The following is a 14,149-nucleotide window of genomic DNA, read 5'->3' as shown; positions in this document are numbered from 1 at the left end:
ACATACGAACGCAGCAATACACACCCACACGCACATGACGAGGTATCTGCTCAACTATATACCAAGCAGTGTTGCCATGGAAACTCGAGGCCGAGATCTGCTCCTGCCTCCATTTCAGAAGAGGCAAAATACGCCACAGCGGCATCTAAAACGCATGTGGTAACGGTCTAAGACTTTTTGCAAGTAAAAAAACAAAAACAAACATGTTCTAATTAATTACATTGCTATCTGGCTTCTGTGTCTCCATCCAAAGAGAAAGGACTCAAACATACAGATATGATCCTCGCGGCACAGAATCTGATCTGTGAACTGCCAACATGTTGAGTTGTGGCCACAAGGCGGCAGCACTGACTGTTTCAAAGCCGCTCACAAAAAGAACAAGTGCTCAGAAATGACACAGAAAAGGCCCGATTCTCTCATTGGAGAGAACAGTTCAGGGAAGAAGAGCTCCCTAAACGAAGACACACACAGATATGATTTGGGTCCCAATCCCAAGCCTGGGAGAGGGATACCATAATAGTCAGCGTAAAGCCTTGCCATGGCAACCGGCCTAGTCTGGAAATGGGGTCATGGCTTCCTTTGCAGTGCTGGAGATGCACCGGAGCAGAATGAGCGTGTGTGTGTGTGTGTGAGAGAGGGAGAGAGAGAGAGAGAGGGAGAGAGATTGTGCTTGTTTGTGTCAGTCCCGTCACGAAGAAGCAGTGAAAGCTGCTACTGATGGTCAGCACGAAATGCCCCCCCCCCCCCCCCTGCTTCGTTTAAGTTTAATTAAGATGATTAGCTCTGCTCAGGATGGGTTTGTGTTTGTTTTAACCCAATTTTCATAGATTTCTCAGGGGAAATTATTTTATTCTCTGACGTTTGGGTTTGGTATGCGTACATTTATTGGATATGCTACTGGATACCTAAATGTCCCTCCGGATCAATAAAGTACCTAACCATCGCCATCTAACTATGTTTAAATGTTTACGTCACACATGCAGACACACACCCAGAGCAACACATGTGAGCCAGAGGGGTCAAAGTGCAGTGAATTTAAGATGCTCTCAATCCAAAGCCGTACGCTGACAAGCCTTCGTTTTGGTTCCATCATTCACAACCAGATTAAAAAGGCAAAAAAAAACAAAACGTAACATTGCCGTCATTCATGGGGATCATGGCAGCGGCGTCCAGCAAATAGAAACTTCCTGTTGTTGCTGTGACTATTTGTTTGTTTGTGATGCTAACGCCAATATTTAACAACATCGTTCCCCTCTGCTTTCTCCTCCATCTCCTCTCCTCTATTGTTCGTTCTCCGACTCGTGATGAATCACGGAGACGGGCGGTGACAGGCACGGCGCCGTGACTCGCCTCCTGCGAGAGATCTCCCTCAGTTTCCTCCCCTCCATCCCTCCCTCCCTCCCTCCCTCCCTCCCTCTCACATCAGTCATCAGCAGCTGCCTGAAACCCTTCAGAAGGGAAGGAGCGGGCCGTGAAGGGATGTGGGGACAAGGGCGAGTGAGAACAGCGTCCTGTGCCAAGATGTTAAGTTCCGTGTTGGAAAGTAAACACCCTCATCACGCCTCACACTCGAACCGACGTCGGGTCGACCAGAGGCACTCGCCGATTACCAAACAAGACGCGGCACGAGCACCGCTGCGCTCGCCATGCTTTGTTGACGAACGGAGATGCAAATGACAGCTGAGAAGGAAGAACGGCACAATCGTGGGATCCAGAACTACAAGGTGGGAGTTAAAAGCGACACTCCCAACATCCCTCTGCCGCCACCAGGGAGAGCGTCATGGCAACCACACCCCCCGAGCGCCGTTCCTTCTTCTTCTTCTTCACGTCTCTCCAAAGCAAACATGCAACAGCTGACCAGGGCACCAGGCGCTCCCGCAGACGGCCAATGACGAGCTCTGATCAGAAAGGCAGCTCCAGGTTGACGCGAATGCGAGCATATACTCAGGCCGTCAGAACGTATGACTCAGCCTGGGGTTGTTTTTTTTAGCGGCCCGAGCGCCACTAGGTATCAAGTAGATGAAATGATCGTTCCAGTCCACAGCTGCGCTCTCCTTCCTTTTGCTTTGTGCCGTTCACCTGCCTTGGCATTGGAATACTTTCTGTAGTAGCACGAGGTTCAGGGTCACTGTGGTGGCAACAACAACTTCCTCTGCAACCAAAGGAGACTCCCTCGCACAAACTTTATATCCATCAAGTACAAAAATCACAAATTCAACACGCGTGCAGGATTGGAAATGATCCCGACGCCAGTATTTCAGTTCTTAAAGTGGAAACTAACGTTGTCGTGAGGGATATAATCAATTAATGTAACATTCTACAGTGAAAGGTCACTGCTTTTAATCTACCAGGGCGCAACACACACACACAGATTAACCATTAATCCCATGAGGTCTTCTTACAGTAACTCACAGCAACAAAAAGACAACCACAAGAGCACATGCTGCTGTACACACACACACACACACACACACACACACACACACACACACACAAACAAAACCAGATTGATGTGAACGAATGAGAAGCGACACTGACCGTGACTCGGGCTCAGAGCCATGTTGCCTGAATTCAAGGCTTCATCAAAACGAGCGAACAACGTCTGTAACCTGGAGGGGGGGAGAGAGAGAGAGAGAGAGAGAGAGAGGTTAGAGCCTGCACAACAACACAGACTGTCACTGTGGAACTGCAGAATTATGTAACACACACAGACACACAACTTTGACCTATGGATGGGTAAGGTGCTGTGGAGACCCCGACCCTCCAGCCTGCAGGCAGGTGCAGCAGCAGCTATTCGGCCACTCGTGTCTGGAGCAGCAACACTAAAACGCAGTCACCTGATGCACAGGTGAGGCTGGCGACGGTTAATAACGCAGAAATCTACCCCAATCACAGACGGGTCGAGCTAATATCACAGCTGTGCACCAAACGGCCACAGAATCCTGCACACAGCTGATGATGATGGACGCACTGACCCCCCCCCCCCCCCTCGATTAACATGCCCCAAAGGGTTGGTCATGGACGCGAGGCACGCAGGAACTAGAGTCGTACACACCGTCCTCGGTCCGTCTCCCTGGCGATCTTTGGCGTCCACAACTACTGCTTAGCAATTCCTGACGATTAGCGTCGCGGCGGACACCTTAGCCATGTAGCATTTTCGCGTGGCCCCCTTCCCTTCATTACCGTCGCCGTGATTTGCCCGCGCTGTTGCGGATCAGTCGAGCTTTTAGGCGTCGGTGCTCCTCCGCCGCGGCGTGCGCCAGACGACTGATCAAAAGGGTCGTAACGTCGCTGCGCGACGTTGAAATAGCTCCCGTGCTCTAGTGACACAGGTCCCTCCTTGGCTTCGCTAAGCCCTTTGTATCCAACATGGTGCAGTGGCTCTGAGATGAAGGGAGGGAGGGAGAAACACGGAGGGAGGGTGTGTGCGTGTGTGTGTGTGTGTGAGACAGAGAGAGAGTGCGACAGAGCGAGACCCAAACACCAAGCTCTGGGAATACAACAAGGCTCCTCCTAATGTCACACATATGTATTGTATGTTCAGCACACACACACACACACACACACACACACACACAAGGAACGTCCACAGTGACGAGGGTTAAATCTCAGGCAGGGTGTGTGTGAATGTGTGTGTGAGAGAGAGATGGAAATGTGTGGGCCAGTTTGTGTAACAGGCAGCAAAGAGATTCAGTTACCCTTTACATAACCTCCCTCTCATAGCCAGATCCACACACACGCACACACTCACACACACACACACACACACACGCGCACAAGGGGGAGTGGCTACACAGCAAGAGACAGAAGGACAGATTGCTCCTCCCCCTCAACATCTCTTTCTCACCCCACTTCATACCTCTTAATTCCGCTGCTGCACCTTTTAGACGGGATCATCTCACGTCCAACACAAATGAGGAAGGACGCGGCTCATCCTCCGTTACCGTGAGAAAGCCAGGGCTGACTTACAGTCGTTGCTGTTCCGACACGGCGCGTCCGTTCCTGCCATTTAGAGGTTCAAATAAAACCCAAGTAACGTCAGCCTTTAACAGAGCCCGTTCTGGATCTCTGCTCTGTTATTAGTAATATAAATCATATTCATATTTCAGGCTCTTTTCTCAATAAACGGGGTAAAAGGCAAAAACAACAATCTTGCTATTTTAAAGGACGTGATATGTGATGCTAGTTTTGTAGCATTGAGGCGTGACCTGGCCCAGCAGCACTCTGGATGCAGGCCTGCATTCCACGCAAACACACAACCTCCGGCCTAGCTTTCACACCAGCGTTACAGAGGACAGCGTGTTTGTGTTTGTGTTGGAGAGAAACAGCCTTAATACGCAGAACGCGACACATGGCCGCTGTCGGCGCTCACATACCGAGCAGACAGCGCAACAAGGGAGGCCGCTGGCCTGCTGCATGTGGGAGAAAGCGTGTGTGTGTGTGTGTGTGTGTGTGTGTGTGTGAGAGTATAAGGAGGGAGGTCTCTGTGCACGCAGAATACACCCGGAAACTAGCACATGTAACCAGGACGACAGAACAACTCAACGGACCTCTTCAGAAACACAAAGTCAGACGCACTTTCTCCAATCCCCCCCCCCCCCCCCCCCCAACTCTGTTACTCCGCCCAAATGCTTTTGTACCCCCATTTGCTCCCCCCCACTCATCCTCCCCGAGTCAGTCAGCATTGTGCTCTGAATGAAAAGTGCCTCTGTGTGCCTGTGAAGGACAGAGTGGTGTGGCCTGGGACAGACCGGGTACCAAAGCCACGGGACACACATCCCATCCATGTGCACACACACACACACACACACACACACACGCACGCACGCACACACACACGCACAGGACCAGTGTTCAGATGTTGGAGGACGGATCAATAACCAACAACTCACCGTGCAGAAGACAGTCCTCTCTTTCCCAGGTCGGCTCTGACCCGCTCCCCAACGTGGCGATAAATATCCACTAATGTTATTATGGAGGCCTCACGCACCTACGGAGAGTACACAGCAGAAGGTTTAAACACAATAAGAAGCTCACACAATACGTGTGTCCCTTTAGAGAACCGCACAATGTTTCTAAAAAATGTAGAGAATCCCAGAAACGAGGATACGTACACAATTTAAAAATACGCCCTACTGCCATACTTGCATCGTGGGAGACATCTGATCCGATAGCCGTGCTCCTGAGCACTACTGTGCGTCGGTAACGGGAAGCTAAAGGGGATTCTCTGCCACCGAGGGTGGGCGGGTCCATTACGGACGCCGATTGGTCGAGGACAGTTTGAGGGTAAAGCTACTCATTGGGTGACGATGGGAGCAGATTTCAGCTCCGGGGTGCAACGCTGGCAGGAGGCTACGCCAGCGCCTCTCTCTCTCTCCCCCTCTCCACAAAACTGACTCACACATTCAGCAAGGGGTTGCTGCGCGGGGCAATGGGTGGGTGCTGAAGAAGGGGGGGGGGGGGGGCTCTAGAGAGACCGCCTTCTCGTTAATAACAGTGGAATAATGGCAGAGCTGGTTTAAGAGGCCTGCTAAACACACACTTGATATCAAGGACTTAACCACAGACTGATACCAGGAACACAATGACTCTCCCCCCCCCCCCCCCCCCACACACACACGTGCACTCACTCGTGATTTGTCACGCAAAATATAATCCAAACGGACGCGCGGGCTTGTTGTGAAAGCGCCACCTCACCTGTGGGTTCTGGTCTTCGGTCAGCGAGCAGAGATGTGGAACGAGCTTCTTGAGGCTGAGCTGCTGGGCTCCGTGCCTGAAAGAAGACAAGAGCACAAGGAAATTAAGAGCCACGGTGATTCATGACAAGATAAACAAAGAATAAACGCCTCTTGGTGTTTATTTATATCACGACTGCACATTACGTAAGCAGCGTGGCAGCGTACCGACGTCACGCTGCCCGGTTAGCGCTGGATGCTTCTTCGTTTCTTTCTCTTTTGTCATTTCGGTGTTTTTCTTTCTCACATCTTCACCGAATTCAGTTTTCTCAGCTATTTGCACACCTCGGCAGTAAAACCACGGCGAGGACCAGGAGCAGACCATCCCCCCGCGCAGGGTTTCACATTAGCCTTGAAGCCTGCGTATGCACCTTAGCAACTTAGCGCAACCGCTCCATTAGCAAGAGCATGCTAAAATAGCACCGTCAGCATCTCCAGCAGGCCCCAACTTGCCGTGTTTGGAACCCTCATGAACCGAGGACTGAGTTCGGAACTCAAATCACTTTCCCCCCCCCATATAAAATAACTGAAAACAACGGCGGTGGCTTGCTCAGGGGCACCTCGGCAGTGCTCTGGGGGTAGACTGGCCCCTCTCCAGCCGCCAGCAAACACTCCTCATTCCGTGTTTGCTGGGACCTGAACCCGCGGACCCTCCGCTTCCCAACCCAAGGCCCAACCACCTTCACAGGACCGAACCTCTAACTGAAAGCTACTCACGTGCTGAGCGTGGCACTGAGAACGAGGCAGATTCCTTCTCGAGAGCGGAAGTTCTTGTGCTTGAATCCAGGAAGCAGCCTTTCCCAAATGTACTGAGCGAAGGAATGGAGGAGAAAGACACGGGGAGAGGTGAGGGAGGAAGGAGGGGGCGTGGTCGGAAGAAGGTCCCGCGCCAGGTAGCTGGACCAGGGTCGCGAGCAGATTATGGCGAGCATAGCCGGAAGCGTGCATGTGTGATGATGATGATGTGAGACTACATCTCCTCGCGTGTGCGTGTGCGTGTGTGTGTGTGTCTCACCATGGGCGAGGCGGTCCGCTCCATACAGCGAAGGATGAGAACTTGGCTGTTCTCCCTGACCTGGTCTTTGCCGTCGCCCAGCCGGTCCACCAGAGCTAGCAAAACTACAAGAAAGAGAGGGATGACGAAAGAGAGACAAAGAGCGAGAGCGGTGACAATCGGTGGAGAAGTGAGGCGAACTGGAATGAGACGACACACGACGGAAACCAACAGACTGAAATGCCAAAGAAAATAAAGACTGCCCCCAAGTGGAGCATTTTAAAGTCGCACACATCCTCAGTGTATTTATATCAGGAACGGCCTTCGAGTGGGAGAAAGATGAATACGACCCCGAACCCATAAGCAATCCGCACTGCTGTCGACAAAGAGCCTGCGCCGTGAACACCAGGAGTCCAACAAGAAGCCCGAGAGGAAATGAGAAATGGAGCGTGACTAAAAATAAATGCCAAGATTATCAAACGCCGTCGCGTCGTCTCCATTTAATCTAAGCAACGGCCGACTATATAATGCAGCGACGCACGCTGTGAAGATGAAAACGTAAAAAAATGCCCAACTTTAAGGATTTGGGAACTGCACAGGTATTTCAGATCACGGTTGCGTTAATCCTCGATGCAATGAGGATCGGCGCCAGCAGAGGCCCCCCAGCTGTAGGAGGGACTCCAGCTTCAGAAAAATCAGATGAAAAATAATTTCCTGGTGAGATTATTCAGGCTTCTAATTAATCGTAAAAACACATCAATTAAAAGAGGATTTGTTCCAACTGTCGTGTCCAAAAATCCGATGTGCAGCATCTTATTCCACCGTGGGCTGGCAGACATTTCTTGCCTTGCTTTGTCCCCACAGACACCGTCCCTGCTTTCATAAACGCTCACAAAAAGTTCACAGCTGAAGACGATCAGCAGCAAAAGATGAACGAAGACATTCTTAGCGAGACGCAGAGAGAAGGTCGGAAACGACTGCGAGTCCGACCGACACCTGGTTTATAGATCTGTTGACGACACCGAAACCACTGCCAGCCTGATCTTACCAGTCAAAAATGTGGAACATTTTAAATGGAACAACAACAACAACAACAACAACAACAACAACAACAACTCCTCCTCCTCAAACAGACAGTGAATTCTTCTGTTTGCTCATTAACGGAAAAAAAATATTTCATCGTCTAGCGAAACTCAAACACCCCCTTTGACAGACTGGCACACAAACACAAACGCACAATACACACACAACTGTGATGAAACTTCGGGGGGGGGTGATGTCATCTGTCCTTTTCCCCTGCATGCCTGCACAATATGTTACCATGACAACAGGTTTCCGTGGCAACGAGAACAACACTAACTGAAAAAAAACGACAGGGAGGGTATTGTTGCACACGTCATCTTCTGTAGTAAGGACGACAACACACACACACACACACACCTTGCCTTGCATGTGCACAAACACACTGCTGCCGTTTAGCCAATCACAACGCTTCATTTCATGCCATCTCGCAAAACTAGTCAGGATGCAGTCGCTCATCTTTATCTACATTTTTACACGTATCAGCAGCACAAGGAGTCAGCCACGCGGATCAATACAAGTGCTCCAGCTCCATGACCTCATCTCCTCCCACTGAGTGAGTGGAAGAAGGGCGGGGGGGGGGGGCAAAAGAGGAACAGCGAGAGCACAGGAAAGGAGAGACGGAATGAGAGCACAGGAAAGGAAAGAGGGATGGAGGGAAGTGCCGGCACAGATGTTTTATCCATCAATCTAAAGGCGAGGGCACCGTCCGAGGATCAGCCAGGGTGCCACACAAAGTACGATGCTGCTGCTGACATCATGGGCTTCATTAAAACAACAACTAAGCTTTATTGTCACGTTTCATTCTGTTCTTTTGAACACTAGAGAAAGTCCAGGAAGCCATCGAGGCCCGTGGACCAGAAGCTACACACTCTGCCTCGTCCATCCCTGCCCGAACACAGCCATTATGCACATCCGCCCAGGCTCAGGTTTCCCACTCCACACTCACTCCATGAGAATGAGTGTGTGTGTGTGCGTGTGTGCGCGCGTGTGTGTGTCAGACACTACACTGTATGACAGATCCAGTCATTCCAGCGTGTCGCTGCAGCCGAGCAGGGACAAGAGCCAGTCTGGCTGACAGTGACAGCTGGCAATACCTTCAGCAGACACACACACACACACACACACACAGGCTGGCACTGCCATCACACACAATCACACACTCTGATATGGTATTCGGTGTACGAGGGCTTTGTGAAGATAAAACGCAGTTTTGGGTGGGATACAAAGGGGTACGTACGGCAGACAATTCAGACTCTATATTGTAAGACTGAAGGTTGCGTGAATGAGAGGCTTGAGCCAGGCGACGGCGTCTGGTGGTCAGGGGAACCACACGGAGGAAGCCAAAATGGAATCAAAGGACATGTGACCAGATCCTCATGGCAAAATAAATTTTTGCTCTTTGTGCAAATTGGACAAAGTTGAGAAATTGTACCAGCTTCAGTCGTTGAGAATGTATTTTATATTTCTCTGTGGAAAGACTAAAACCCAAGATTGGAAACACATCCCAGTTCTCAGATAGTCGGGAGGATGAACATTTGCCTTGAGCGTGACACGCTGAGAAAGAAGGCATTCACACGATCCCTTTCAGCGGCAAAATTACACGACAGCAATGCAACACCTGAGAACAGGTTTCATCGACGAGTGAATTTACACAGCACATAAAAAAAAAAAAAGGTTTCACCCCGATTCCAATGAAGAATTTCAAAAGAAAAAAAAAAAACATACATCAAGCCTTTTCATTGTAAATCGGGCGGAAGGCTTTCGGTGCTTGTTGGACGCGTTACCTGTGCCCAGGTATCCTTTGAACCGCTCTCCCATACGCTCCACAAACGCACCACAGATCTCTATCCCCAACAACGCCACCTACGAAGCAGAGACAGAGGGATGTTAGTCATCAGGTAGCACGAATGGTTTTGCGTGTGTGACATTTCATAGGCGACGGCCGCACTTTTCTTTTTGAAAAGGAGAACAGGAAAACACACGGATTGAATCAGAATCTTACAGAAAGATTAGACGTGTCTGACCTAGACAACCATCGATGGTTTTATAAAAAAAAAAATGCTGAATCGACATTTCTCTTGAGTTTCATAGGGAATCTGTGAAAGAATTAGTCTTCTTTAGTCATATTTTTTAGCTTTGCGAGCCAGGCGGTCTGCCAGCAGCTCTTTAAACTTGCTTGACACAGACATTTGACAAATATTGGCCCCAGAAGAAACCCCAAATATCAAAAACAGCAGCCAAGTTCACAACTCATTGCAAACAGAAACCGATTTGTACCGAGCCAACAAATTCTGGTAAAAAAAATAATGTGCACACAGCAGTCGGAACTAAAATTCAGCTTTTATTTTGACATGCAATGCAGTATTCTTTTTTGAGGAAAGACGGGAACTTAATATTTGTTTATCATGAATCACGTCATCACAACTTCAATCTCGTCGCACGCAGACTTCCTGGTAACGTTGTGCACCCCCCCCCCCTTCAATTTCTTTCATTAGAACTTTGACTTTTAAAAGTCAACGTGATGATGTCATCTACACACAGCGTTTAAATGTTTACAACACGTCCGTCGGCCATCACAAGTCATTACTTTGTCAGGCTGGAACGCTACAGGCTGCTGCTCATCCCTCCTGCCTCGCACCGCCGTGATTTGGCACCATCATGAAAGGGAATCTGTGCCTGTGATATTCCTCATCGGGGGAGGGTAGACGAGAACATCTGTCTGGCGGTAAAGTTGAGTTTTCCACCGTTTCTGATTAGTATCACATCCCAACACCGTGCTTTGCTGCTGGAATGCTTGTTTTGGCAGTAACACTGCACAGTCCAAAAAAGAAAATCCATGAAGGCATTTTTCTCCACACTCCTCTGTCCCGTCGACTGCAGTTTGTTCCCTATTTTAGTCAAAGATAGAGGAGCAAGGAAACCGCAACAACGAGAAGGATGGGGGCCTTGATGAGGTAAAATACAAGAAAGGAGGAAAGGCCGCACCAGACAGAAAAATGTAATTAAATAAATTCACCTGCATGAACAACATGAGCTGTGGGTCACTGCGATGACTCCCTTAGTCTGACCTAATTCAGATGGAGGAGGGGAGCAAGAGGAGAAAATAGCAGGAGGAAGGAAAATTATAGTAAAGTGATCTACAGACTATCTGATAATTAACAGAATATTAGACAGCTGCAGTCCTGATGGATCCATTTAGTAATCAAAGGGTTATCTCAGCGATCACTATGTAATGTGGGAACGATGTAAACTGAGGCCACAAAGTTGCAGCAAAATATGCCTTTTCATGTAGAGGCAGTTTAAACTAGTCTATTTCGGTACCACATAGGCATATATTTGCTTTGAAACAATTTTATTCATTTAAATGTGATTTTCCTAAAGTTGGGGGTGAGAATAATGCCCTCCATGATATTTAAAAAACAAATCTCTCTCAGCTGAAAAGTCATTTTGGATGAAGCGGAACAATGGCGTCTGCAGGAAACGCAAGCTAGAAAATAACAACAACACGCTTCTGCAGTGGCTAACCGTCAGATCCTGCCGGTAACACGTTTACTACATTGAAACATACTGAACAAAACAAAATCACGTTGATCCAAGTGTCCAACGGGGGAAATCTGGCAGCGGCACAATCCCAAGTGTGTGCAGACATCTGACCCTGCCGTCCATAAATTCTGCATGCAATATTAATCTCCTGTTTATCTGCCCTGCACCAGCACCGAGAAGCTCGGGGAGTTAACAAACGCACTGATTCTGCTGTTCTACCAAGAGAAAAAGGAAAGAAGGAATTCACATTAACTGACTCGCTATCAAAAGATAGATACATACATCAACATGGACGCGCTGTGGCGATGAGTAGAGGAGGAAAGTTGAAAAATCCAGTACTTCAAACAGGAAAAATCAATCATTGACCGTCGTCAAGCATTTCATGACTTCTCTCTTCCTCTACCCAGTTCCCGATTTCCCCTCGACCATTATCCTCCGCTGATTCAGCGTCTTACGTACTGCCCAGTGTCGCTAAAAGCCTTTTAACCCACTCCCTCATCACTGCCACACATTGATCGAGCTCACGTCGCCACGCGTCTCATTCACACACGCAGCAAGAAAACAATAAGCCAACCTGAACAAAGGGAGTCAAGATGAAGCGATTCCTGCAGGTGGCCTTGTCGCGGGTGTTCTTTTTCACATCAAAGGACAGATTATGTGACTCAAATTGATTTATTTTTTAGACCAAATTAATAGCTGACACTTAGAGATTGCAGGATTCTACGTTGGTAAAGAGGATTAAACCTAAACATTACTGAAGTTGTCTTCCGGTGTTGGAAATTGAAACAGCAGTGTTGGAGCATTTAAGTGCAACTTTTATTGACATTTCGTAAATCTATATTTAAAAGATTTCGACACACTCGCACACCAAACTTGAAAGAAAAAAAACAATCCAACACCAGAAAGAAAGGCCAAGAAAGGATGATTTTGTTACGATGAATGTGCAGTTTCCACACTCAGTCCTACATAATGTGAAATTGAAAAGAGACCTGGAAGATCAATGTTTAAGATAATAATAATTAAAAAAAAGCCATTTGGATCATGGAAACCTTGGCATTCTACGACATTCTGCAGCCGAGGTACAACAGAGGGTGCACATAAGGCCACACAAGCAGAAGAAACGAGGATAAAAGGAAAAACTGGAATAAATTCAAATGAGAGCATACGCTTGCAGGATGGATAAAAACATATGGAGGGGTGGAGAGAAATTATAGGTCATAACAATGAGTCTTCTATCCCATCCCCCAATCCCATCCAGCAGTCCACAGTGCTGACAAAGGAGGTTCATTTAACACACATTTTCAGCCGAAGCGACAAACACAAAAGCCACACTACTTGTATTAAGTGGGGCAACCCAACAAAAAAAAAATGTCTGGTGCCTTTGATCAAGGATTGGACGTCTAGATTAACAAAAGAAAAGCATTTTTTTTTTTTGTCTGACAGGAATAAATCTCAAACACAAATTGTATTCCGATTCTTAACGCAAACCGGGAGGTAAACAGATTACAAGGCGACCTAGCTGCGCTTTCATTTAGATTAGATGGCCATGTTCAGCGCTAAGGCGATGAGAACTCGGTTGGCTTTGCTCCACTCGGGCCTCAAACCAGCCTCTATTAAGTTCTAAAACACAAACGAATAGGCCGAGGGGTTAAGTGATGCAGAGACAATGGCGAATATCCCTCACCTTGAAATTACTGGAGTTCACCCATCCCGTTAGCTCGCTTATGGTTTTATCCAGCCGCGGTTTGTCGTGCTCCACGTCCGGGGACCGGCGCGGGTCATTCAGGTAGTCGATAAGGTCCTGCCCGACCTGTAACCTGCGGGTCACATCTGTCTGCAATACCTGCTGGTAAAAATAGTCCATGTTGTCATGGTCCTCCATTGGGCACCGGGGGCCGTGTGGCCCAGCCACTGAAGCCGGCCGAAGGTAGGGGGACAGCGGTCGGCGTGACGGGGTCCGCAAAAAAGCTGTAGTCCCGTCGAGGAACAGAGAGACGTGGACGGTCTAGACAGCGTTTATCTGGTGCTTAGTCATTAACATCCAAACCTAAATAAACTAATAAAATCTGATAGACACCTAATAAAATACATTTAAGTCATCCTTCCTCCGCAAGTTTAAAAACTCAACTTCGTAACACGAAGAGGTTAAACTAGCTTGCTTGCCCGTGAGCTCAGAGGGTTAATTTAAAACTTCCAAGAAAGTTCAGAAATGGTGTCAAAGCAGTGGAAACCAGCAGGTTTCTTCAGTGTATCCGCATCAAAACAAGCCCCTGGCCGGCTAACTGTGATGCTAACAAAAAATAGCACCTTGCTAGTTACCGCTGGGACCCAAACAAGGATAAAACGTCAGCTAGCTTAGCTAGCGTCAGTGATTCACAGGCCTCCCGCCTGGGTCCTCTCTGCTTCTCTATTCCATGACCACAGGTCGAAAAGTCTTCTGATCTTTCATCCGTTTACTCCTTTAGCAAAAAACAAAACAAAACTAGCAACAAACTTTCCACGATAACGGCTCAACTCCGAACCCCACCCGGGTACAATCACAGTAGCGCCTCGGTTTATGTTCAGGCGGTGAAAGCTTGCGCGCTGCCGGAGACTGCGGTTTATCAGGGGACTCAACGGATCTACGATCAGGCCGATGGTCCTTCGGCCACCGCACAGGTAGTCGTCACAATGCCTGATGTAAAATGTCGAACGCAACCGTAACCGTATGTTAACTACAGGCGTAATTGAATTGAAATGTAGACCTACCAGTTATAAGATATATTTTTTATCATGATTGTGGTGCCATACATAT

The 14,149-nt window shown here is 48.4% G+C and overlaps 1 protein-coding gene across 1 annotated transcript in view; it reads right to left on the bottom strand.

Moving 5' to 3' along the window:
• Window positions 1-13,237, bottom strand: part of clasp2 (cytoplasmic linker associated protein 2) — a 33,641-nt gene extending 20,404 nt beyond the window's left edge. The window contains 7 exon segments of the mRNA XM_068746863.1: window positions 2,539-2,609; window positions 4,893-4,990; window positions 5,698-5,773; window positions 6,453-6,544; window positions 6,751-6,854; window positions 9,597-9,675; window positions 13,040-13,237. Coding sequence (XP_068602964.1) covers window positions 2,539-2,609; window positions 4,893-4,990; window positions 5,698-5,773; window positions 6,453-6,544; window positions 6,751-6,854; window positions 9,597-9,675; window positions 13,040-13,237 — 718 coding nt within the window.
• Between the last annotated feature and the right edge of the window lie 912 nt (window positions 13,238-14,149).

The sequence above is a fragment of the Brachionichthys hirsutus genome, chromosome 13 (genome assembly GCF_040956055.1).
Source record: "Brachionichthys hirsutus isolate HB-005 chromosome 13, CSIRO-AGI_Bhir_v1, whole genome shotgun sequence".
NCBI lineage: Eukaryota > Metazoa > Chordata > Actinopteri > Lophiiformes > Brachionichthyidae > Brachionichthys > Brachionichthys hirsutus.
The sequence above is the reverse complement of the archived record's forward strand: the minus strand, read 5'-3'. Positions and strand labels throughout refer to the sequence as shown.